The 25621-nt window shown below is 39.3% G+C and overlaps 2 protein-coding genes across 2 annotated transcripts in view; one reads left to right on the top strand and one right to left on the bottom strand.

The window, feature by feature from the left end:
- HEATR1 (HEAT repeat containing 1) overlaps positions 1–19026 on the bottom strand; it is a 35885-nt gene extending 16859 nt beyond the window's left edge. Inside the window, exons 1-23 of the mRNA XM_050316251.1 lie at positions 18977–19026; positions 18581–18759; positions 16489–16705; positions 15905–16046; positions 15268–15369; positions 14218–14358; positions 13431–13642; positions 12049–12182; positions 11149–11257; positions 10688–10798; positions 10137–10254; positions 8801–8908; positions 8274–8369; positions 7308–7396; positions 6799–7010; positions 6400–6521; positions 5746–5943; positions 4920–5103; positions 4511–4659; positions 2620–2812; positions 1913–2085; positions 1431–1598; positions 333–575 (exon numbers count right to left, since the gene is read on the bottom strand). Of these exons, the coding sequence (XP_050172208.1) occupies positions 333–575; positions 1431–1598; positions 1913–2085; positions 2620–2812; positions 4511–4659; positions 4920–5103; positions 5746–5943; positions 6400–6521; positions 6799–7010; positions 7308–7396; positions 8274–8369; positions 8801–8908; positions 10137–10254; positions 10688–10798; positions 11149–11257; positions 12049–12182; positions 13431–13642; positions 14218–14358; positions 15268–15369; positions 15905–16046; positions 16489–16705; positions 18581–18722 (3363 nt within the window). The 5' untranslated portion in view covers positions 18723–18759; positions 18977–19026. The remainder of the gene's footprint in view (positions 1–332; positions 576–1430; positions 1599–1912; positions 2086–2619; positions 2813–4510; positions 4660–4919; positions 5104–5745; positions 5944–6399; positions 6522–6798; positions 7011–7307; positions 7397–8273; positions 8370–8800; positions 8909–10136; positions 10255–10687; positions 10799–11148; positions 11258–12048; positions 12183–13430; positions 13643–14217; positions 14359–15267; positions 15370–15904; positions 16047–16488; positions 16706–18580; positions 18760–18976) is intronic.
- A 107-nt stretch (positions 19027–19133) lies between these two features.
- ACTN2 (actinin alpha 2) overlaps positions 19134–25621 on the top strand; it is an 84146-nt gene continuing 77658 nt past the window's right edge. Inside the window, exons 1-2 of the mRNA XM_050315516.1 lie at positions 19134–19495; positions 22795–22870. The gene's annotated coding sequence lies outside the window, so the exon portion shown is untranslated. The remainder of the gene's footprint in view (positions 19496–22794; positions 22871–25621) is intronic.

Below are 25621 nucleotides of genomic sequence, written 5' to 3'. Positions count from 1 at the left end.
AACATGAAGTAAAGCTCTTGCCTGACTGATAAAAAACTAAGAACTGTGGAAGAGTAGTATCAGTAATGATACAGGTATTCATCTGCACGCAAATACAATATTTTTAGTTTGTGCTTGTCACAATGCAAAAAATAGAGCAAACAGAAATTTTTCTGGTAATTTTAAGGGAGAAAGTTTTGCAGCTGGTTAGACGTTTCAAAGATACTACAGCGACCTCAAAAATTTGTACTAAAAGAAAGACAGGTCAAAACCTACGGACTGCTTCACACAGAAAGAACACTGCTAGTTTCTTTATGCATAAAAAGAAATTTAGGCCTTTCATAAATCCATACCTGCCCAAGTGCTGTGATCTGAAATGGTGGAATTTCTTCATATATTTTCTTGGCAGCATGCAGACTTTTGATAAATAAATCCAGACTCTGCTCATTCTTGCACAAGAGGGGTGCTGAATATTCATTAAACTTTCCAAGGATTAGATGCAGGAGAAAAACTTCATCTTTCAAAACTGCCTCAGGTTTCTTAAAGACCTTCTCTAGCAACTGGTCTAGTGCAGGCAAGAGGTGAGAAAGAATCATCTGCGAACAGGGGAAATTTGTAAGTTTTTATCCATCCTCATTTTAACAAACTTCTAGTAGCACAGCTTCATTTTACTGCAACATCCCTATCCCCCTCTTCAGAAACACATTGCATAGTATTTTAGTCAACAGCTGTTCAAGAGGAAAAATACAAGACTTAATGGGAGATTAGCAGGAGTACATACTCATCTGTTACTTTGCTATTCTGCTTTGCAGAGTAGTATTTCATATTTTTAAAGTACAGAATTGGGGCAATATTTTCATGGATTTACGACTGTTGTCTTCAACAAAACCCATATGTGAGGCAAGAACACTCACCCTCTATGCAGACTGCAATCCTTTCAAGACCCATACAACTGAACAGAGCATAAAAATTCTGATTTAATTCATTTTTTGAACTTTGAACTCATGTATTTTCCAGCACTTACAGAATTCTGAATATGCTAGGTAAGAGTAGATTAATATATATAAACAAAATTGATAGTACTACTTAATACCTTGCAATTCTGTACAGAACACTCTATATATTCACTGATATCTAATCAAGGTAATAAATTTCTTCTGGAAGAATCTCCTTCTGAAACAGTCTTCTTTGGTAATATCAAGGGAGTTTCCTTAAAAATTCCAGTGCAAAATGTTGCAGCCATTGCATTCCTGGATGGAGCATGCAAATGTTCTATGTTTCACTAAATCATACTGTGCAGCAAAACTACATATTATTAGAGGTGTCAACTGAATGCCTAATTATCTAACACATTGTGAAGTTATTTAACAACTTTATTACAAAATGAAATTTGATTTCAGCTTTTCAATCAAGTGTAGAACCCATAAAACAACTCAAAAGGTGGCACTTACCTCACCATGGACTTCATGAAGAATTTTCATTAAGTTTCTTGCAATATATGATGGGAAAACAGGGCTCTGTACACAATCAAGTATGTTTTCTAAAGCTTCCAACAATTTTTTCTTCTGGGATTTCTGTTTTGGTTGTGTCTCAAGTTCCTCAAATAGGGTTCCCATAGTCTAATTCATTAACAAAGTGAAAATTAAGTTCTTTCCCTGCAATAAAAATGCCTTAAAACAAGATTTATTTGATGCTTTCACAATAAGGCAATCTAGATATACAGAGTTCTTCATTTGTAACTAAATCACAGTTAATGCCTCTTAGATTCTCAGCTCTCTATATGTAATAAATCACTTGAATGTTTTTATAGAACTTAATATATAAATCAGTCTGCTAGTAACTTTCCTGGTTAACTTGATTTCTTTTCTAAAAGATGGGAGCTCACAGCAGCAGACAAAACTTGTATTAATGAACACCTTAACAAGAAAAATACCTGTGTTATATATGTAGGGTCAGATACAATCTCTTCTGTCTTTTGCTCCAGGTGCTGAAGAACAGGATGAAATAGAGACTCCTTTATCCCTCTCAAAGAATGAAGGCAGTTCAGAGCAGCCCTTCGAACTTCACTCACAGGACTACCCAAGTTAATTAGCAAAGATATCACCACTGCCAAAAGAATCAGGGAAGGAAGGAAGAAAAGAAGAGAATAAGGTGAGTGGTCAGAATTTTACTGTAGCTGTCCCTGAAGAGGCATTGACATCACTTTGGAATTAAAAAGTCCTGTCTTTTCCCTATAAACCTCTAGAGTGCACAAAATCAACCTGAATCTTACAAGGTCCTTGTCTCTGAACTTCATCACAATCCTTATATTCATGGTTAAGCTCAGAGTTCATATATTGCTATGGACTGTCACATCCTTATACTGCACAGAAAGTAAAGTGCTGTAACTGACTCCTTCAGGACAGCTCTGTATTCCCTTAACACTTTTAAAACTCAAAAAAAAAAAAGTGGCTTCACTTATTTCCAAGCTTGGACTAGTAACTGCAGCAGTGAATGAGCAAAAAAGAGCTGTGTGCAGCCTAGCGCAGCTAAACATAACTACAGATACCCTTCACAGTATAAAATATAGTAAAACTGGAAAAAAATTAAAAATACCGTGATTAAGTCTTAACATGAGAGATGGATACTGTTTTTCTTTACCTGGAGACGATGGCAATAGCAGCTGTTTTTTTTTCTGGCTTGTCTGTGATTCAAGCAGCGCATAGCCGATATATAGAGCTTGAGTCTGTAGCATTGCACTGACCTCATAGTTCAGGTGATTTGAAAGGTTGTAACTGTAGGTCCATAAAATGGAAAGGAACTTGAAGAGAACATCTGAATCTTTTAGGTGTACCTTAAATTTAACAAAATTTTAAAAAAAAGAAAAAAAAAAAGAAACTTGTTTTATTTATTTGGTAAACTACCACTCAAAACATCTGATAAATCACCCCCATCAAAGAAGTACACTAAAAGGGAACTAAAGAGTTAGAAACAGTGTCTTTAGGGAAGAAAAAATTATTGAGTACATGCATGTATATACAAGTCCAGATGTTTTTTAACTCGTGTATTTAGGAGATAACTTGTCTATAGGTATTAGAAGGGATTTTATTAATCCTAACAATCTGAAAACACATCCATGTGAACATTTGTATAGTATATCAACTGTGCAAGAACACTGTTATGTGCAAAATAAAGATCTTTTATTTCCTGACACAGATCAGAGTCCCTTCTCCTCCTACCAACAGTAAGAGCTGCTCCAAGAACAGTCAATTCAGTTTGCCACACATTTACATCCAATTACTTTAACTTTGCTTTAGAACCTCTCTGTCAAAATTTGATGAGTTTAATTGAAGCAGTTACATCGTTGCCTAATAGTATCCCAAATAAATTTAAAGTTCTCGCTTAGTACATGGTCTGGCAACAGCTATCATGCTTTCTGTCTGTAAGTTGCTCTCTGGAACCCTAACAGCTCTTCATTCATCAAGCACAGTGCCCACTTAACATCCCACAGACTGAACACAGCTTGACAGAACAACTGATACAGCTCCTGACATACTCTTGCCTATTCCCTTTTCCACAAGTCCACTAAGATCAAAGTTACAGTTACATAAACTGTTCTAGAGTTGGCAAAAATAACTGCCTTGAACCTTTCAAATTAAAAACCCTCAAAACTGGAGACCAACAGTACTGCACAAGTGAAAGAAGCAAATTATTATTGCAGCTGTTGCTTTCACAAGGTCCAAGGACATTATTAACCTCATTCCACAAACTTTCTGTTGTCTCTCCTCCAAATTTCTTCTCTTCTTCTGTGCAGTATGACCCAGCTTGCTCAGTCAAAACCTCCCACCAAAATAACCTCCTTCCTTTCCTGCTGACAGCCTTTAACTAGCCAGGCACTGAATCAAATCTCTTTATCAGCTCAATGTCAGTGTAATTTCACTAGATCTTGGAGTGACTGAAAATGAGACGAAGTTATATACATCAATTAACATCAGAAGCAAGTTTTGTCATGAAATCGTTGCTATTCTTTCCTTCTTCTGTTTGTGTTTGTCATGTGCTGTTCTTGCTGAAACAGCATCAAATTCCAGTAACAGCAGCTTTGTGTCAATTACTTGATTTCATTTTCCTCAGAATGAACAGTTATTACTTACTCCCTGCCATCTAAAATCAAGACTGCCAAAATTCCTTATTCTCTTCACAAAAATGCTCGATCATGTGAAAAACCATGAGACGATATAATAAGAAAACATACAATTTCTTCTAAAAGTTTTCTTTTCAATTTCTGTATTTAAAGACTAACAAATTTTATAGAGCAACCCCTCCTTTTGTTATGAGACAGGACCAAAACTTTTAGCTCAAACCTTAAGCTTTTGATCTCGTCCTGAAAATCAGGACAATCTGTAACTGGCTGAAACTTAGACTTCCATTTTCTCACAGTAGTTGTATGCCACAAGCAGCGTTGCATGATCCGTTTACCAGTTTTCTTAAAATGAATGTAATTGCATAATAGCTGCTGACTAATAATTCAGAGCAACAAATACAAAAATAATACCTTAAGAAAGAGATTCATCAATGCTCTGTACTGAACAGCATTGCTTCCTTCACTAGCTCCACTGACAAGCAGGTCAAACAGCCCCAAAAGGAGGTGCAGGAAGTCTTGGCTATCTTGATTCAGAGATTCGGGATTCCACCAAGTTTCCTCTAAAAAATACAGGTTATAAATAAGACACAGTGGATGCATACAAACACCTTCAGGAACCAAGAGAAAAGAGACATCTCTAGTTAAAAGCAGACAGTACTCTTGGTTGATTTCATGTTTACAAGTAATCTTTTCAGATCTCAATCACAACAAAGGGAGGTTAGGGAAGCAAGGTTTCCTTGTTTCCAACAACTTTCAAAGAAACAACATAAATTAACTTTCCTTCATTGACGTAAGCGACAGTCAAAATCTTAACACTTACCTTTTGGAAAGGACAGTGGAGGTTTTAGGCCATTAATGAAGTTTTTCAATAAGAACAGGAACATAGCTGACTCTTCTGCATGAGCAGTCTCCTCACTGTTGAGCTTTTCTATATACGCACTTAACAAGTCCTTAGGCACCACAGTTTCCTCTGCTGTTTCCACAGACCAATTTAGGGGAGTTTCCTGTGAATGAAAATTGATTTTAATGTATTCTCTCACGATTCCATGCAACAGAAAACAGAAATTTAGCACTAAAATTCAGCAACATTTAATTTCCAACCTCCAAAGAGGTATCCTTATGAAGTGAATTATGTTTCTGATTTTACTTTGAAACTTGCATCTGTAGTTTTGAAACCTACACCAGCTTTCTCTACCATAGTTAAAAGTGTACGTGAGGTAATAGAAGAGTAAAATATCAATCTCTCTAGAATGTCTCTTCGAAGGGAATAGGAGTTAGAGCATGTTGTGGACATTCAGCTCAATACTGTCATTTATGTTCCAGCGACATAATCCATATCTTTCAAATACTTGCATATACAAAACTCATAAATGGAATAATCTGAGGTCAGATTAACTAATTACCACTTAGCACTATGTGTGTGTGTGTGGGGGATACACACACAGAAACACAGCTCTGCTCACACAAAAGTAAACCCCAAAACCGTTTCACAACAAAATAAATCAAGAAAACCCCGAAAGGAAAAATGCATAAAAATTAAGTAAAAAAGGATGGCAGCAAGGTGCAGAAATACTCTTTCTGAACATTATTCCTACAGATTTCTCCAGTACAAAGCAAATGCCCTCTCCACAGTGTTTGCATCTTACCTCTGCAGGATCACAGGCTCTTAGATTTTTAATTTTTTTATCCAAGAAGCAGAAGACTCTGATAGCCACTGAAAAATAATTTTCTTTCATCTGGGTATTGCAGCAGCACTGAACAAGCAATGAACCAATTATATGAGCAGTTACTTTCTGTCTCACACTGTCAGATTCTGTTTCAGCAACGAGTATCAGGTCATCAACCTTAGAAAAGGAGTGGAGGAAAAACAACAACAAAAAGTCTGTAAGACAGTGGGACTTCAGTATGACTTTACACCATTTTTCTTTTGCATGTTCAATTAAATCCTTTTTACCTTCCATCAGAGGTAACACGTTACTATCTGCTGTCATGGTACTCTTTGGAACCTGGGAATGCACAAACATCTGTTTCTATGGTATTCTTGAATTTAGTTACATTAGGCATTTGTCCAAATAGTTAATAGATTCACTGCTTCTTTTTTTGTGTTAAGGAAGAAATCTGTTTTATCTGGATCATATTGTGGCTTGTTAATATATGTATTTATATTTGTTTAGCAGCTTGATGATAGCACACTAGTGCTAAGAAGAGCACACAAAGTTCTTCTATATCACATTTGTTCTACTGCAGTGACCACCTGAAAAGTAAAATTTCTTAAGTTCAGGGTAACATGGTACACATACCATTTGCAATAGTAAGGAAGGGTCCCCTGAGGTCAAGTTTTTAGAAAGCAGCAGAACCATTTTCTCATTGGCCACTCCAATCAACTCTGCAGACTTGGAAGATTTAATTGCCTCTTCAAGAGCTGCTCCAGGGGAAAAATCCAAAGTTAGATAACCTAGGTATACAAATCACATACTGACACACTGATGGCTCAATAACATTTAGAATCAGTCAGAAATATACCAGACAATTTCTACATCTTTTCAAAAAGTTTTGTGAAGAAGTCCATTCACAGTCAAAATATGATAGCCTGCTAAAGACAGCCAGTCTCCTTCAATACACATTTAGGTTCATTAAGGATGTTGTCCTAACTTGTCACAATTTTTCTCTTACAAAATTAGTTACAATTAATGCTTTACCTTCTGGCCAGCCTTTCAGTAAAGGGTGTAAGGAGCAGAGATCAGACTCTGACAGACAAACAGCCATTTTGCAATCTGGAGATTTTGAATTTGCATTAGTGATTACCATAAAAGGTAACAACTGCATTACTGCTTCATCCAGTAGTTCCTTCTTCTCTTTCAAAATCTCCTCTTTGACTAAAATTTTTATTGCTCGCTCCAAAACCTTGTACCTAAAAGAGAACAAAAGCATGTTGAAAATACATTGCTCAGTCATACCAGCAACATTTCTTTGTTTTGTTCTCCATTTTCCACGGTGATTTTCTGAATCCAAATAGCATGGAGAACAAATAAGGAATTAACAGCAAATGGTATGCAAATAATTGAACATCTCTCCTGCAATTCAGCATAGAGACAGCATAACAAAAAGCATATGCAGAGAAAAACATTTTAAAAATATTTTTTAGAGTTATGTTTAAAAAAATGATTTATACAGACAAGATATACTCCGAAAAAAGGCATAAACATACCACTTTCCATCCTTTAAAAGATCAGCTCTCTGGAAGATGTTCAAAAGACTTGATACTATGACTTCTGGATTGACTTGTTTCCTGAAAATCTGAAAAGTGATCAAGAAAAATGAATGAGAGTATAACAATATACAAAATAATTTATCGTATCATAATGGAAGATGCATCTGCTATATCAAATGGAAACAGAGATCAAACATCACTAACTGTATTCCTACAGATGTTCATGTAATGAAAATATTATCAGGGTAAGCAGAAGTTCTAAGGCTAACCAGTATGCCCTCCAGATATGCTAAAGTACGGAGAATTTATCAAATGAGAAAATGTTTGGTAAAATTGATAATAAACAACATGCAAAACCACTTAATTAAATAAGAATTGCTTTTACTTTACATTGCATCTGGATGACAAAAATATAAGGCACATTAACAAAGGATACTAAAGTTTAAAGCAGCACTCGTGTGCTTGTATTCCTCTTTTTTAGTGATTGAGAATGAATGAACACACAAGACCAATTATACCACTGCTAATAATATTGTACACTACTACTAGCAGAAGCAACAAAGACAGACTGTTACTCTAGCTGGAAACAATCAGTACAATGCATACCAGAGTCCTATCCAGTAAACCTGAGCTGGGGTTCAGGACTTTGCCACTATCAACTGACCAAATGACTTCCACATGGAAAAAACTCAACTCAGCACTTCTCACTCGCGTAATGACTTGTGACTGCACCATTCGCCATCCAAAAGGCAAACAGCAGGGCTTGCGTTTTTATGGAAAAAATGTGTGGAATAAGCAAGTAAACAGCCACAAGCCTCCTAAATTTATGCTGCTCCATCCTGTTAAAGGATAGAAGTCACACGCTAAGGACACAAGTACAAGATGGGCAACTACAAAGAATACATCCCAGACACACATATTCAAGACCAGCTAAAATGTCACATATCCAAAATACTCACTTACCTCCAAAGAACTGAGAGCACACATTACAACATCTCTGTTGTCATCCTTGAGCCGACCAAAAATTGCTTCTTCTATGAAAGCCTGATCAAAGCCCTCCTGAAAAAATAAAGAAAAACAGAGTCAAAGGAAAAAAAAAAAAAAAAAAGGCATTTGTCGTTAGCAAAAGTTACAGGCTTTTAATGAAATATCTGAATTCTAGCATAAGAGAAGTGGTAATATCATCTACATTAAACCTCACAGGCAGACTAACTTCCAACAACAAAAGAAAGAAAACTATAAATATTCATTAACTTAGATTTTATCTTAGAATGCAAGCAGCTTAATAAACAAGAACTACATCCAGGCTCCAGAATATGGGAAAATGGTGACAGAAACCTACTGAAAACACCATGAAAAAAATGTACGGATGACATATGCACAGTTTAACACACCATTCATCTTCAACAGTTAAGTCTGGCAAACAGCTTTTTGAAGACATTCTGTGTTAAGTTAGTTCTGTAAGTAAGTGAGAGATTCAGGACACAAACCTTTGATGTTTCAATAACATCTTTCAAATGCTGAAGAGCGAGGACCCGCACAGCAGGCTGAGGATGATTCAAACTAAGCAGAAGGGAGGTATCAGAGTATTCCAGAAACTGAAATACAGATTTCACAGTGACTCACTGCATGTTAAAAATACTTCACATATACATAAGGATAATGAGAGATATTCTTAAAGCAATTTTTTGTGCCAGAAGAAAACCCGTATAATCAAGACCCAAGTAGTTAAACTACAGTACAATGATGTTGTATAACTATTTCAAATTTGGTCTTCTTCACTTTTGCAGACAGTTTTTGGAAGATACTTGAGAAGTACAGTAAGCCACAGACACTGTTATGTCCTAGAAAAGCATTACACTTATCTAAGGATTCTGAGAAACCTCTAGTGACAATGTCAGTGTGACAGAGCACAGACAGAAACTGTTAAAAAGGCATCCCTGCCAGTCCAATTGCATGTACTTATCTCAGGAACCTTAAAAGCTGGAAGAGAGTCATATGCCTATGCTCTGCATGCCTTGTTTTTCCGTTAATCCGTTTGTTATTTAGCCACAGAATCTGTGCCTTTGTTAAATCAGTATAAAAATACATGAAGCACTTCTTTAGGTAGTTTCTCATATTTTCCTAAGTGCCTTCAGTCTTTCAATCACCGCAAAAAACAGCCATAACACTAACCATGTCTTAATAAATTTCTTTGACAGATCTGGTTATTCTGTGTTAGGCTGAGTTTCAATTGCTCTTCAGAAATGGAAGAACTATGCAGTCACTCCATTCTTCCACGTTACTGACTGCAAACATTCATAAAATCAGTGCAAGGAAAAGACCAAGCCACCTTCTCTCAACTGTGATCAAGCTGTCAGCTTTCCCAAAGCAGACACCTCTAACACTGACAACATCTTTAAGATGAGGCCTCGCTGGGCACTACTGTGCTGTCACTATTGGCCATTGCAATAGCTGTAGTGGCCATGTTCTCGAGGAAACAAAATTATTGGTAGCAATTGGCACAGGTGGAAATGTATAAATTTTAACCATGGAAAAAAGCTCACGCTCACAACTGCTCATGATAAACATAAACTTAAAGATCTGATAGCTTTTGATTTTACCACAGTTTTGACCAATTCCCCACCCCCAAAATCACCTTTAAGCGAGTGTGTTGGTTTTGTTCTGGGTTTTGGTTTTTTGGGGTTGCTTTGTTTTTTTTTTATTCTTTTTTCTTGGGGGAATGGTAGAGGTTTTGCTTATAAAGAATAGAGAGCAGAACTTTGCCAAAAATCAGCCTTCCGACAGTATAACCAGAAAAGAGCTAGGATCTGAGCTTCTACCTACCTTATATTTGCCACAGCTTAATGAAAGAGAAATAAATTGGTGAAAAAGATTTTGTTCAGCCTCATCTGTGCAATCTTCCAGGTGCTTCTCCAACGCAGAGTCTAAGGCTTTAGGGTACCTGCCAACAGACAAAACCACCAACATTTTCCATGGAGGATTACAGAAGAACATGTACATGCAGCACAAATACAGGGGAATACAAGGAAACAATGCACACACACTGCTCTAAACCAGATATTTTAAGTAGCTTTGCAAAGAAAATCAACCATTATGTTGTAACACAGAGGAACTGCAGACCACTAGAACAAATAATGAGCAGAACAGGTCATGCTGTACAGCAAACAGCTTTACAAAGCCAGTAGGTCTGTGTTCATGTATTACAGTGATAACAAAATTTGTGGGGACAGATAAGTAAAATAAAATTTGGACAAAGATTAGGAGTCATTTATTAAATCTATATCTATTTTGTCAAGAATACTGGCCTTATGACCTCCAGTAAGCTGACATAACCACTACAGATTGTGGGTCTGTAATAGACAAATGGAACTTACTTTCTCTCAAGAAGTCTGATAAGAGGAAGAATCTTTTGATTGAGTGCAGCCATTTTGGTGGGATTAGATTCAACCTCTGTACCACAGGAGATAAACTCTTCAAGAAACTTCCTAAAATTACAAACAAAAGGAAAAGTCACCACATTTTGTGTAGTACAGTTTTCATTACTCTTATGAAGCACAGTGCTAAACAGGTTAGGATTAATATGCAATACTTATTACAAGTACAGATTTGCTCCCTGCCTGAAGTTTCACTCTGTCCCACAAGCACTCCCACAAGTGCTAAAAGCATAGTTCTTCTGGGTCACTGAACGTTTAAGTTGCAAAATTCAGGTTTGGAGCTAACTTATGAACTCTGAAAAACATGCTCATATAATGCTAATGCCATTGTCAGGAATTAGTTGTTACTAAACCAGAAATGACTGCAGTACTGCATAAAAAAATAACTGAAGTTAACTCACGAAGCTAGCAGGCAATCTAAATCCTTTTCCAGTGGTACACTCTCAAGAATAGCTTGGAGGTGCCTGATGTAAATATCATTTTCTGTCTCTTCAGACTCTTCTTGCTCCTCTAAGGACAAAGCACAATCATAAAAGATGAACAACAGTTTGAGAATAACCCCTTCATACTGATTAAAGCTAGCAGCTTGTATAGGCATCACATCTGGTGAACCAAGCACACAACCTGAAGACCACAAAGTTCATTGATTACTAGCAATAACTCTCCATGAGCTGCTAGAAATGCTTCATACCGATGCCATTAAAATGCCAAAGGCTGGATTGCTACCAATAAATTCAAGTATGCTTTGGAAGATTCCAGACCTCCTACTGCAACCTGTGCCAGTAACTCTTTACAACATTCTCTTGTGTGAATCTGGATCTATTTAACAAAAGAGCTTTCCCAACTGATTCAGCAGTTACAAGGCCACAGTGCAAATAGTGCAGACTCACTAGTGCATACACAGGCTACTACTGCATGCCAGTCAGCCTTGCTGTCTCAGACTGTTCCCAGGCACATCGAAGATAGATCTCGACTAATTAAACTACATATGGAGTACATGTAATCTACCTAAGAAAGATTTGGCAGTACTACAATACATCTCTGTAAGAGTCAGAAACTTGATCCAACAAAATTAAGTTACTGCTGAAATACTGCAAATCAACATCTAAGTCAAAGCAATATAGGCATAATAGTGCCTAGAATAGCCTCCTCTCTAGTGCCTAGATAAACAAAAAGCAACACACAAAAGCTCAGTCAGGTCTTCACATGTATTGGCACAGTTTTAATGGAAGAAGCAACTAAAATTACACAGCTGTGACATTTACCACAGAAAGTTTTAAAAAGAATGTGTGCTAACTTACCTGTATCACTTTTCATGACAGTGTGAACAAGGTGAGGCAACAGGTAACGCAGAAGAGGAGAGATATCATATCCTGCTGAGAGGCCTTGCAAAAGCACTACCAGTTCTGGGATCTTGCACAGATAATTAAATGGCCTGCACAATGGAACAAAGGGTGACAAAAATAGTATGTATGCTCATCTGGGTTACCAACACTTTCAAAACCATGCAGACTTCCTGAGGATTTGATTTTCAGCACCAGGTAACAGCCTCATCATAAATAAATGCTGAAAAGATTCAAAAGGTTCCACTTACTGCCAGAGGTTTACTGGCATATTTAATATACAAGAAGAAAACAGTGTACTGCCAGTCATGTTAAGCAAAGCTGCTGCAACAGTACAGTGAATATACCTATGTTTTTCGGGAAGTTGTTAATATGAGAAAAAAATACTTGTATGGACTGTCGGAAGAGACACCCTCACACTGCAAGGAGCGTATCTATCACCCAGCAGCAGCAAACAGAAGGGATGAGAAGTAATAGCTCAATGACAGATCCTCAGAGTAGGAGCAATCTCCATTCCTGCTAACACAAAGTTTCACCTTGTCTCCGTTTGCACCCGACTGACTGGATGCTGCATAATCTATCTAACATGCCTCTCCTTAGCTCCCTACACCTTAGCTTTTAACCTGTTTTCCTCTATTATGACAGTGTTTAAGTATCTGGAAGGTAATCACTTCACATATCCCTGATAAGATTTTTTCTATTGGAGCATCCACACTGACCTCCCTGCTCAAGCAAACGAACTCCCTGTGGCAGGTTGGAGTTCCACGACTGTGTTCAACTGCATGTTAACAGCACTAGCCAGCAGTATCAGGGCAGTGCAGACAGATGGGAATGTACCTACTATATGTACCTTCAGGAGGACACCTGACCTGTGAGACCAAAGAAGCGGTGGTGTAGAAGCACTTACGCTTCAAGGTGTCCAACTACATGAACTCAAAGCCCTTCCATTGAAGGGACAGAATCTTTTTCCAAGGTATTCAAATAAGCTCAAATTTGCACTACCATTATTATGCTGGCTTATCTCTTCCAGGATCCTCACTTTCCAGAAAACCTCTTACTTGAGAGGGTTTAGTTTTGCATGTTGACAGCAAAACTTTACTAGGGGAAGTGGCAGCACAAGGACCAAAAGATGAGACTCACACCACTGAGACTCCTTAGCTGTAGAGAGCATTCAAATTTCCAAAGTAAGTCAAAGGAACTTCTGAGCCCTTTGAAATGTAAATTACCAAAATTTCTCACAGGGAAGTATCCCTTTAATGATGAGGATATATAAAATTCAAATTATCAAAGTGCAGTCTGGGATTTTAAGAAGTGGGAAAACTCAATTCACGTGGACTTACTTTTTCCCAAGTTTATCTCCTTTCTGAGTTTGTAGAAGCAGGTTCAAGCAAGCCAGCCCATCCCTCACTAATGAGGGCACTTTAGATAATGTCTTGCTTATCTGTAACATCAGGGAATGCACCAATGAAGTCTCCACTGTCACTTTTACTGTCATCTGGCAGATTATCATGTATGTTGCAGCTCTGTAATCCTGTATAGAGGATTTCAATCCCTACACAAAGAGAAAAAGGTGAATTTTTAACACAGAATAACACAGAAGAGTACATTAACATAAAAATAATTTTTATTCTGACATGCATGGAGTCACACTGTCTTCGTCTCCACGCATTAACATTTAAGGGATTTATAAACTCAACTTTCAAGAAGAAAAAGTTCTCATGCAGGGTGCACAGATAAAGAATACACATTTATTAACTGCTGCTCTGTTCATTAACAAAGTTCGTGGAGGAAAGAGGATATTAAAGCAGTCTGTCCACCCTTACTCCATTTCCTCATGGTTTAGCATTATAAATCTCAAAGAAAAAGATGTTCATTCAAACTGCGTATCCACTTCTCACAGCTCCATTCCTCGTGCAGAGTAGGAAACAGAGTTCTTGAAGTGCTCACTTGAGGTGTGAAAAAACCATTATTTCTCATAGATCCTCACCTGCCTGATGTTTCAAAGCATTCTAAGAGTAGTACAATGTGTACCACACAGAATGTCCCTCTTCAACGCTATCTGCAGATGCATGTCTGCAGAACACAGTACACTTCACCACACAGGAAGGAAAATAAAGCTTCATGTACCTTTTGGATGTAAGGGAGCAGCATGGAGACTATAGTATCTGTTATCTTCTCTGCAGCTCCAAGAGCTGACACAATGGTGGAAGCATAAAACACAAGAAGAACTCTCAGTTGAGCTGAGTTGGCAGGACACTCTGAAAAGACCTGGATCACAGAAAAAAAAAAATGGTTGTTCAGACATCATGGAAAGTGGAAATGCACACATATGGCTTCCTTACAAACCACCAAAACCTCAGAACTCCAGCCTGTAAGCTCCACCAGCTCACACTGGCTCAACTTCAATCATCACCTCCTGCCAGCAGCAGCCCTCACCAGAGGTTACTGCTCCTCCTCGCAGACAAGGCAGAAAGAAATGGGTGCAATTCCTAATGCACTTAATCAGAGTAAGTAACCTAAATCACTTGCGATTTTGGTGTAACACTCAAGGCTCAGAACTGGACAACCAAGAAGCTGAACTGTATATGTTTAACACCTCCTACTGCATCTGTGAACAAACCCTGTTACTGTGTGTGCTTTGCTTAGTTTGCTGACACACTCATTCCAGCTCTCTAAATAATTGGAACTAGTGTACATCTTAACCTTCTGAAACTACAGAACTAGTCCTCTATTTGACATTTACTGAAAAAAACAAATAAATCTGATCACCTTCTAACATTCTCAATTTTAAGTTCTCATTAAATATTTGAAGACCTATGTTTAAAACACCCATGACAACCTCCAAAAGAGATATGGAAATTTAAAGTACAGCTACAAGCTCAGTAGCAGGAATGACTTTATAAAAGACATTAAGACAATGAAGTACTCTGAGGCAATACAGTATCTTTAAGTAATAAAGTATTGCTGAATTGTTTTGCCGTGGCTCATTGGTTCTCAGCCACTTCCTTACAAGAACTTTTGATAGACTGTCATCTACACAAATAATAAGAAATCTTCACATTGTTTACTAAGAACTGATTCCCATATTCAAAATATTAATAAACAACATATTACTATAAAAATATGGCGAAAAACAAGTGACAACAAACAAACAATATTCTAGAATAAATGAACAACCTTCACAGATTTTGCCACCAGCCTGCAGATGAAATCCATGAAATTCAGGTCTTTGTAGCAGTGTGTAATGACAGTACCCCTTGCCAGTGGGACTCCAGGTTTCTTTACATGTTGAAAAAAAGTAAAATTAGAACACTCAGAGTGAAGTGAAATGTAAGGAAAAGCATGCAAAGTAAAAATTACTATTACATTAATCCTACTGATCAATTAACACCATTTAAATTGAAATAAGTAATGGAAATCCACACATTGCTCTGGAATTCTTTGTATTTACACTAAGACAGACAATGAAGAGCATTACAGATAACCTATATTCACATAAACATCAATTTTAGTAACTGACATATCTTCCTAACAATAGCAAATATTTGCACCTTAAAAGCACAGCTAAAACTTAGCCAAAACAAAGAGTAACTACAATTGAAGCTTTTTAATTTGAACTTTAGCTTTAAAGAAAGACAGCAGAAAAAACATGTGGGCATCCAGGCTCCATACCTATTAATTAAATCTTTTAGTACAGTTCAGCAACTAACCACATAAACAGGTGGACCATATTCACAAGCCTAGGAAAAGAGTCAAGATATTATTAACAAAGTCCCTCAGGCTTCTCCCAACTTGCATCTGTTAAATACTTTACCCTTATTGGATCCATCCAATGCCACTTATGAGTTGGGCTTTTTATATTTAGAAGTTGAATAACTCTCACAAATAGATTAGTCTCATGATATGGCAGAACACAACCAATCAAACTGTCTTCATTGTAGAGGTGAATATGAAATCTAAGGAAAAATCCACACATATACAGTTAAACAGTATCTGGAAGTCAAAAAAAAAAAAAGAAAAATTCATCCACATTCTTCTTAGAATACCTTTTTTTTCCCTCACTCTCAACAATTTTAGGTCCTCATAGGATTTAAGATTACCCTAGTTTCTTCTGCATAGATTTTGATATTAAAGCAGATGTTACAATAATCAAGTATGAATTTCAGTATAATACACGTACAAAAACCCTGTGATCTAAAGGCTGTATCAACAAAATCACCCACTCTTTCATGACATGAAGTGTTATACTTTCTGCATCTGGATAGGTTAATTTGTACAACATCACATCACAAAATACTTAGTTTGTTTCTTTTTCACACCTTCTGACATAACCATGAAATGAGAATAGAGTTCATGGTTCACAATTAATATTGACATGCAGTATATTCAGTGGATTACCTGTGAATCAGCCATTCAAGGCACTTCTGAGCTGGCTTAAGCATAAAGTAAGGGGACAGGTGAATCAGGAACAATGAAATATTCTTATTCAGCTGCTGATTTACTGCTTTAGTCTGAACACTGCGTTCAAGGCCTTTGGATGTGGAACTAAACAAACTTGACTGGAACTGTTCAAAAGAAGGATCAATCCCCATCAGCTCTTCTAAGCCAGTGCATCCTGTAGGAAAAAAAACAGAATGAATGCTTTAAAGGAAAGACTTTTATTCACCAGTCCTACCCACCTATCTCCTCACTGGCATATCCAGCTTTTTTGCTATATTGGTATATGTCATCCTCACCAAGCGAACCGAAACAGTAAACAAGCCTAAGACCAAAACTTTTCACATACTTAAAAGTATTCCTTAACTGACAAAGAAAAAAAAAGCATTAACAACTATCACTGGAGTGCTCTTGCATCAGTGAAGGCCAGCAGCATCCTGGGCTGTGCTGGACAGAGCACAGCCAGCAGGCTGAAGGTGGAGGGAACTGTCCCTTCCATTTGTGAGATTGTATCTGGAGTACTGTGTTCAATTTTGAGCTTATCAGCAGAAGAAAAAAATTCCCACATGGATGCGAGTTCAGTAGAGGAATATTGAGATCATCAGGGGACTGGAAAACAACATACAAGGAAAAAGAGGAACTGGGTTTTTTCAGCCTGGAGAAAAGAATCCAAAGGAAATCTTCCTGCTCTCTGCAACTACTTCACGGATATAGTACAGGTTATCAAGAAGATGGAGACAGACTTTTCAGAGATGCATAATGGAAGGATGGGAGGCAGCAGCTGCAGGCTTGAACATAGGAAGCTCAAACCCAATGTGGAGTTGTTTGGGTTTTTTTTTAACACTGGAGTGATCAAACACTGGACTGGAAGTCCAACATTGGATCAGAGACCGTAAAGCCACCATCCTCCAACTCAACCAAGCACAGAGTTGAGCACACTGTGCTAACCTGAGCCCTGTGCTCAGTTGGGCTACTGAGTGACCTTCTGAGGTCCTTTCCAGACAAGATTATTCTATGATTTTATATGAATCAAGCAAGCAAAGGTACCTCTGTGAATAAACTAAAATATAATATTCCATGTACATCACTGAGAACCACTGGAATTATTTCTCTATTTTACACAAGCTTGTAAATATTAATGCCTAATCACAAAGCAGGCAACTTGAGCTGAAATTAAAAAAACACAGGTAGCTGGCTGAAACATGGAAGAAATAAATCATTATAAGCAATAATTCTATAGATTCTTAAGAAACTAAAAAACGCACTTTCTGTTGCATCAAAGAGACATATCTTTTTCTCTACACCTCTGTTACTTAAAAGTGATGCATGGTATCAATCTGCCAGGTTTCAGAAAACAGCATCACATTCTTGGGCAAAATTTTATACAAAAATGTTAAGAGACAAGCACAAAGGATTTGAGGTGTGCCAGTACAGCAATGGCTTTTGTCACTTTACATATTTGTGGTCAAGATGTTACCCAAGAGCAGGGCATCAGCATGTTTTCATGAAATCACAAAATGTGGGTTGGAAAGGACCTTGGGAAGATCCCTAGACCAAGGCAGTGTTCAAAACAGGGGCAGCCTTGAAAGCAGACCAGGTTGCTCAGGGCATTATCCAGTTAGGGTTTTCAAAAGGATGGTGAGCACAATCTCCCTGGACAATCTGGTAAACTGCTTGACCGCCCTAACAGTGAAAAACCTTTTCCTTCTATCCAGTTTGAATTTCTATTCTTTCAACTTTATGCCCATTGTCTCCTGTCCTCCAGCCATACATTCCTCTGGACAGTCTGGTCCATCTTGGAACCTCCTCATAGGTTTTGTAAGGCTGCTATGAGACCCTGACTCTTCTCTTTTACGTCACCCTTTACATGCCTAGAAATGTGCTCCGGGATTCTCCCATGGACTGGAGGGATGCTGGCTAGGCTGCACTTTCTTGAATTATCCTTTTGGGCTCTTTTGAATATGGGTCTGCCTTTCCTATTTATTTTTCTCCAGCTATTTTTTTTAGAAAAGATTATTTTTAAAACCACTGGCATCTAAGTAGGGAAACTCACCGATTGCAAAAAACGTGTCCCTGTCAATGGTAGCGGCTTCCTTGCCGGTGAAGAGCAGCGATGCCACCTCGCTGCGGTCCAGGAGGCTGGGGTCGGTCTGGGGAAGCGCCAGCCGCTTCAGCTGCTCCGCCAGGGACGTCATGGCTTCGCGCTTCGGGGAAAGGAGCCTCCACGGAAAGCTGGGGAAAGGGAAGCACAGCAGGCCGGCCGATGAGGCAGCCGCACGCAGACACGCCGCCTCCGCCGCCCATCCCCGCTCCCGGCGCGGGCCCCGCCGCCCCTCGGGGCGCGCACAGCTGGGGGACGGGCCGGGCCCGGCCAAGCCGGGGCTCGGCTGCCCGCAGGGACACGTGTCCCGCTCCCGCTGCCGCTCCCGGTGCCGGTCCCGCCGCTCACCCGGCCCCGCGCCGATCCCGCACCCGCCGCACGTGGGCTGCGCGCGCCGCTCACCCGGAAGCGGCTCCTGCCGGGCACAGGGAAGTTCCCGCCCCGCCGGAGGAGAGCGGGGAGTGTCCCGTGTCCCGGCCGCGCAGCGCCCCGGGAGCGGCGGGAGAGCCACTCGGGGGGAAAGGCTCTGTGGGTGCTGGTGGAGAGCAGCTGGACGTGATCCTTCCCCCGGGGAGCGGGAGCAGGAGGCCAATGGCATCCTGGCCTTAGCAGGAATAGTGTGGCCAGCAGGACCAGGGAAGGGATTCTTCCCCTGTACTCTGCACTGGTGTCAGCCCTGTGCCCAGTTCTGGACCCCTCAGTTCAAGAAAGACATTGAGGTGCTGAAGCGTGTCCAGAGAAGGACAATGGATCTGGGGAAGGGTCTGGAGCACAAGTGTAAGAGGAGCAGCTGAGGGAGCTGGTGGTGTTTAGCCTGGAGAAAAAGAGGCTCAGGGGAGACCTTACCTGGAAGGAGTTTGTACTGAGGTGGGTGTCGGCCTCTTCTGCCATGCAAAAACCGACAGGGTGACCGGAAATGGCCTCAAGTTATGCCAGGAGTGGTTTAGATTGGGTATTAGGAAAAATTGTTTCACTGGAAGGGTGGTCTGGCATTGGAACGGTCCGCCCAGGGAAGCGGTGGAGTCACCATCCCTGGAGGTATTGAAAATACATACAAATGTGACACTTACAGACACGGTTTAATGGTGGACTTGGCAGTGCAAGTGGTTGGACATGATGATCTTAGAGGTCTTTTCCAGCCTGAAAGATTCTATAGTTCCACTGAGCACATGCCATCTCCATGTACGGCCCTGCCAGCATGTGGCTGGTCTCCATGAGGGCAGTGGCTGTTGTGGCGACTGCAGATGGTTTCACGCATCCAGGCAGATGCCTTGGAGTGCAGCATCCCTGCGGAAGCATCATGCAGGTGTGGGGCAGGGGCCAGACTGCCTGCGTTGAGGAAGCAACCAGTCCAGGCCCCAGTGAAGGTGTGAGGGCACGCAGCAACTGTGGATAGATGGAGACACCTCAGTGACACATCTGTTGCCAGGCTTGTAGCTGACTTCGTGCTGAGCCCAGCAAGGCAACAGCCTGGACTGTGGGTGGGGTGCCACTAAACAGGATCAGCATCTCTTCGTAGAGAAGAGATGCAACAACTAGAACAACCAGAGTTGTGGAATTTTTCCATGTCTGGAGTGAGTGATGCTAGGGGAAGTGCAGGACTCCTATGAGCAAAAGGTCTTGAAAGCTACAGTAGTGTGTATGAGCTAGATCCCAACTGCAGAACCACGGAATGGTGTAGGTTGGAAGAATCTTCTAGAAGTCATCTGATCTAGCCCCAGAGCAGGGCCAGCTTACAGCAGGTTGCTTAGACCTAAGTCACATTGTGTTTGGAGTATCTCCAAGGATGGAAGTTTTACAGCTTCACTGCACCTCTCATCTAAGATTTGATTACCCTCAGATTGAAAAGAAATTTCTAATATTAAAAACCTTGGTGTCTCTCAGCAGTTTGCATTCGTGGCTGCAGGGTTCTTCACCTGACAGTTGGTGCACAAAGCCAGAAAGGGAACATAGCTTGTTACAAACCAGGAGAAACCTGGAAAAAAAACCGAAATAGAACATATTCCAGCTGATGCCAGTAGATGGACAAAATCATGCCAAATATAACAATTCCAGCACCAGACCTGTAAAATTATTTCCATGCATTGTTGAGAAGCTGTATAGCTGTGGCAGAAATAACAGATTTGTTTGCATAGTAAGGCTGCTTTATTTGGCATTTAACACACAGTAAAAATACTAAAAGCTGATAAAAGTTTGGGGTTGCAGAGAATTGTTTAAATGCTCAATTTTATCCATTAGGAGTGTCTGCTAATTTCAGGTGGACTCTTTGCTTGTATTAAGTTAAACCTTTGTAGGAGTGAGAGCAGAGAGAGGAAATGCTGCTGGATGTCTGACTTTGTGCCTGATTATATTTCGTGGTGCCTTGTCAGAGAGTGTGTGTTAACTCTATATCATGTTCCTTCTGACATGATATGATCTAGATGTAATGACAGCAATTTCTGAGCTGGTAAGAGTTGCTATCAATGCAGTTATAACGGTGTTAAGGTGTTTGGAGGATATTACTGATTTAACACAAATTGCTATTATTTTTCTGATTGTTCTAATACTTGAGATACTGACCATCTAGCAAATGAGATGGATAGGGATGGTAAAAACCAACAGGACAGTAAGGTAGTAAAAAAATAGTACACTCCCCCCCAAACAACAACAAAAACACCAAAAAGAAAAAGGTAGTAAAAACCCTCAGCTCTTTTCCACATTCACCATGGTTTCTGTACATCCTTTTCCTTCATGAAGCCTTCATGTGACCTTACTTCTAGCATAGTTTAAACCTTCATGAATATGCAAGTTTCCATGCCTAAAAATACCAAACATTAAAATATGTAGAAAATATGCAAAGTGCAGAAAGCTGTTTCTAAAAAAAGAAAACTAGCAACTTTTTTTTAGCAGTGGGATTCATTATTTAACTACTCTGCCCAGAACGATAAACTCGAAGTTGTAAATGCTGAAATGTGTTCAGGTTTTCAGGTACTCCTATCCCATTTTATTCTCTCCTGTGGAGAGCTGCAAAAAAGAAGTTTTATACCTTTATGCTTTCATGCTTGTTTGGTTTCAGAACAAAGCTGGAATTCCCTTTGGAGGTTAATTGGAGGAACAGGGATACTTTCTGCAGACGGAAAAAGATTTGTTCTGGATTTAATTATAAAAAAGTGTTTCCTGGAAAAACGTAAACCCATAGATTCTATTAGGAAATATACTTAGTTGGCATTGTATTATCCAGTATTGAAGCTGAATATCAGGAGGATTTGCTCCATGCTGGACTACAAAGAGATACTTCTCTGAACCAAAATTCAAGCCTATTTCAACCAGTTCCTTTAGCTTGTCATCACATAGATGATCTGTATGGGTGGAATTCTTGTAGCCACACTCCAGCTGAGATCACCTCTGCTGATGGCTGCTGCTAAACTGTGTTTGACATATATTGTCTATTCAAAAATCTGACAATCTTAGAATATAAATTGCCATATGCTAATTTTTATTTGGGAAAAAGTGATCAGTTTCAAGCATTTTCTGTAAGTCTATTCACTTGTAAGCATTGGTGCGCTTGAAAAGATTTAGCTGAGAAAGGCAAACACTATTAAACTTTTAATCTTCTTGATATCTGAGTAACTTTGTGGTACTGCTGGTGCAAATATAATTGATGTCTTTAAATAGTTAAAGATGTAGTCTTTATATTCCTTTCCTTCAAGTCAACTCACCAACTGTGCATATATAGAGCTACATGTACCTTGATAAGTAATGCAACCCAGTAGGAGGAGATTTGTAGAATGAAGTGGTGCTGAGGAACCCACATCACACTGAGCATTTCAGAGGTTTTATGCAGACCAGATCTTGTTCTGCCATGTAGGCCAAGTTCCTATTAGCTGTGCTCCCAGAATGAATCTTTCTGGTTAGGTTTCATTTGTAGGCAACAGATGGGGAGGAATTTTATTTGAAGAGGAAAAGGAAATCATGATACGATTTTTTTCTGTTCCAAAAAAAAAAATGTTTGGTAGCATTCAATTGTAATATATCAGAATGAAGATAAGGAGTTGAGTACTACCTGTGCAATTTACTGTTTACATATGAAGTTAGAGAGTGCTTTATTAAGTACTCTGAAATGATTATTAATTAATTTACTAATACAATGCTTCTCTTTCCTTCTTGCACCACCTTCTGTAATCTAGTTATGGTTAACAGTTCCGAAGGAGACAGAAGAGAGTGGCCTTCCTTGCGCTTCACCACCACTTACTGTTAACCTTGGTAAGTACGCTGACGTTTCCCCGTGCCAGTTCTAACTGGAAATGTGACAGTGCCTGGCATCTGAAGTATGATCTGATTGCAGCATATTGAAGTAATATTAAAACCTTTCTAGGGTATGTAAAAAAGAATATAATTTTCTTTGAGTGTATCAAGTTCTCTAACTTTTTAAGCAAAAGGAGGTGTTAACAGAAGGTGTTTTTAATGTGTGTGAGCTGAACTGTAAACCAGTCTGTGTTCCAGAGCAGTGGCTTGAACATTTTATTCACCCAAGGTAATCTTATTGTCAAGGAGTATATTGTGTTTTGCTGTTGATTGTAGGCCCCCGTCAGATACTGGAAGGTTGGTATGAGGCCTTGCAATGAGGTTGCTATGCAACCTTCTCTTAACAGCCCAGACTTTCTCAGCCTGTCCTCATAGGGATGGTGCTCCAGTCCCCTTATCAACTTTGTGGCCTCCTCTGGACTGAAGGGCTGGAAAAACTTTCCTTGCTAGGCATTATATCCAGCACATCATTGACTTACTGACCACTGTGGCAGGCAGTATCATGTTTTCCCGGCTTTTCTTGGAAAATATTTTGCAGCTTCCCCCAGATATAAATTCTGGTGTGTAGCTGCATTCCAGATCTAATAATAAATAGAAACCCTCTGGATGGGCTGGTGGAAAGCTATTTTGGGAAATTTGCTATGTTAAAGGCTTTCTGATATGGTAGCATGGACTAAGGGCTTTTGAATCAAAATTGTTGTAAAGGAAGTTTTAAAACATATATTCTAGATAAGGAGAAATGAACTCCAAGTAAACAAACTAGCTTCAGCTACACACATGCAAAGAAAGCATCGTCTTGAAAAGGGTTTGCAATAGTCATCCTTGTAAATCCATTTGTATCCACTTGAGGCAGGTCTAGTTTATCCCAGAAGCGTCAGAGAGAGGAAGGAAGACAAATGGAGATAGTGAAAAACAGAAGGAAAAAAGCAATCCTTTCACTGCTGAGCTACTTGATGAGCTGTGATTCTTTTGTTTACTGTGTAAAAACTCAGCTAGGAAGTTGGATTTTATCAACTGCACAATAGTTGCAATGAGAAATAGGAAAATTCCTCTCTGTGATGTGAGTGTGGTAGTCCTTTGTCATGCTTTGGTATTTCTTTGGCTGGGGAATGCGATACTGTGTGCATTAGTTAGCTGTTTATTATTATGAGAAGGTACCTATGCCAGGCAATCTACTGAGAGAGTAGGTGTGATAGATCTACTGTGTGGTAGCTGTGAGTCACATTGTTTAATGCATTGGGAGAACTTGGTAATTGGAGTGTAGCAACGGGGCCATTGGGAGCTAGGATGTAATGCGCAATGAGGAGAGTGTTGTGTGCCAGACATGTCTCATCGTTTGTAACAGGGCTGTAAACAGTAAAAGAGACAGTAAACTGAAGGGTGGGAAGAAGGAAGAAGTGATCAATAGGGAACATGCTTAACACAGCATACTTTTCTTACTGCAGCATACTCTGTCTTGCTATCACCTCCCTCAATTGCCTGTTACTCAAGCAACTGACAGGCGTTGGAGCAGCAGCAGATCTCACATGGTGCAGCTACCCATTCCTGACCTGCAGCTGTTCAAGCCTCTATTTGCTTGTCAGCCAGCCATTTTCTGGGTCTTTTTTGAAATGCTAAGATGAATCACAGCTGTTTCCCTGAAGAAGAAATAGTTTCACTCCTATCCTGAATACAAATTTCAGTCTTTCCCCAGGCTTGCCATTGAAGCCTGTGCTGCTGTCATTTCTTCATTTGCCCCAATCACTGCCAGTCCATGGGTCTTTTCTGCATCTGGAGAATATGTGGTTTGAACTGGAATAAGCTCACAACTTTATATGATAATGCCTGAAAACAGTATGATCATATACAGTAGCAGAGAGGAGGATATTTATCTCCCAGTTATGCTGTTCAGTTATATTCAGTTATGTATTTTTATTTATTCACTTTATAAAGTTTATTTTCCATATTTTTTTTGTGTAGGAATGAGTTAAGCATTCATGTAATGCCTAGCACAGTGCCACTGTGAACACTGTGAACAACAGAACTTTTTTTAATGTATTTGTATATATATATATATATATGCATATATATGTGAGAGATATTAGTGTTATGGTATTTTAAAAGTATTAAAGAGTCAGAGAGTACACTTGTGTGATACTGAATTGTGCAGGGTATCTGCAGTCACAAAAATCCCCCAATCTTTTCCTTGCATTTCAGTGCCATTTTAAAAAATGTTTCACTTTTGTGTTTGCTTTCATTGTAGATTGGAAACTCTTTTTGCTGTTATGTATTATGGGAATTCTTGGGGAGAACCCCCTGGTATAAGAAGAAATAGTGTGTTTGATTTAGATGGTGAGGGCATGCCTCTGAGTTTTACTAGTAAGCCTAGATCTCCAGATTTTCTAGAGGTGTCATGTTTTTGGACTTAAAATAGTGGCCCTGCTGTCTCTCTGCCTTGAAGCCTTGCATGAAATAGTCTTGACAACTGGCAGTGCTCTCGATAACAGCTAATAACTCTTACATTGTGCGTGCTAGTGACTTAAGGGAGTTCTCTAGAGAAAAAACTTGAGCGAGACTTAGAGATCCAGTGACACCAGAGGCAATTTCTTGGACACACAGAAAGGAGGGTGCTATTTCTATATTTCTACAGAGGGCTTGACAGGCACTTAGTCTAGTGGGTAGGAAGGCAGCCTGAACCTGAACATGTAGAAGAGGGGAGTGTGCAGCACT

Source organism: Myiozetetes cayanensis, unplaced genomic scaffold, assembly GCF_022539395.1.
Source record: "Myiozetetes cayanensis isolate MyiCay16 unplaced genomic scaffold, myiCay2020 scf2-11, whole genome shotgun sequence".
Lineage (NCBI taxonomy): Eukaryota > Metazoa > Chordata > Aves > Passeriformes > Tyrannidae > Myiozetetes > Myiozetetes cayanensis.
The sequence above is the reverse complement of the archived record's forward strand: the minus strand, read 5'-3'. Positions and strand labels throughout refer to the sequence as shown.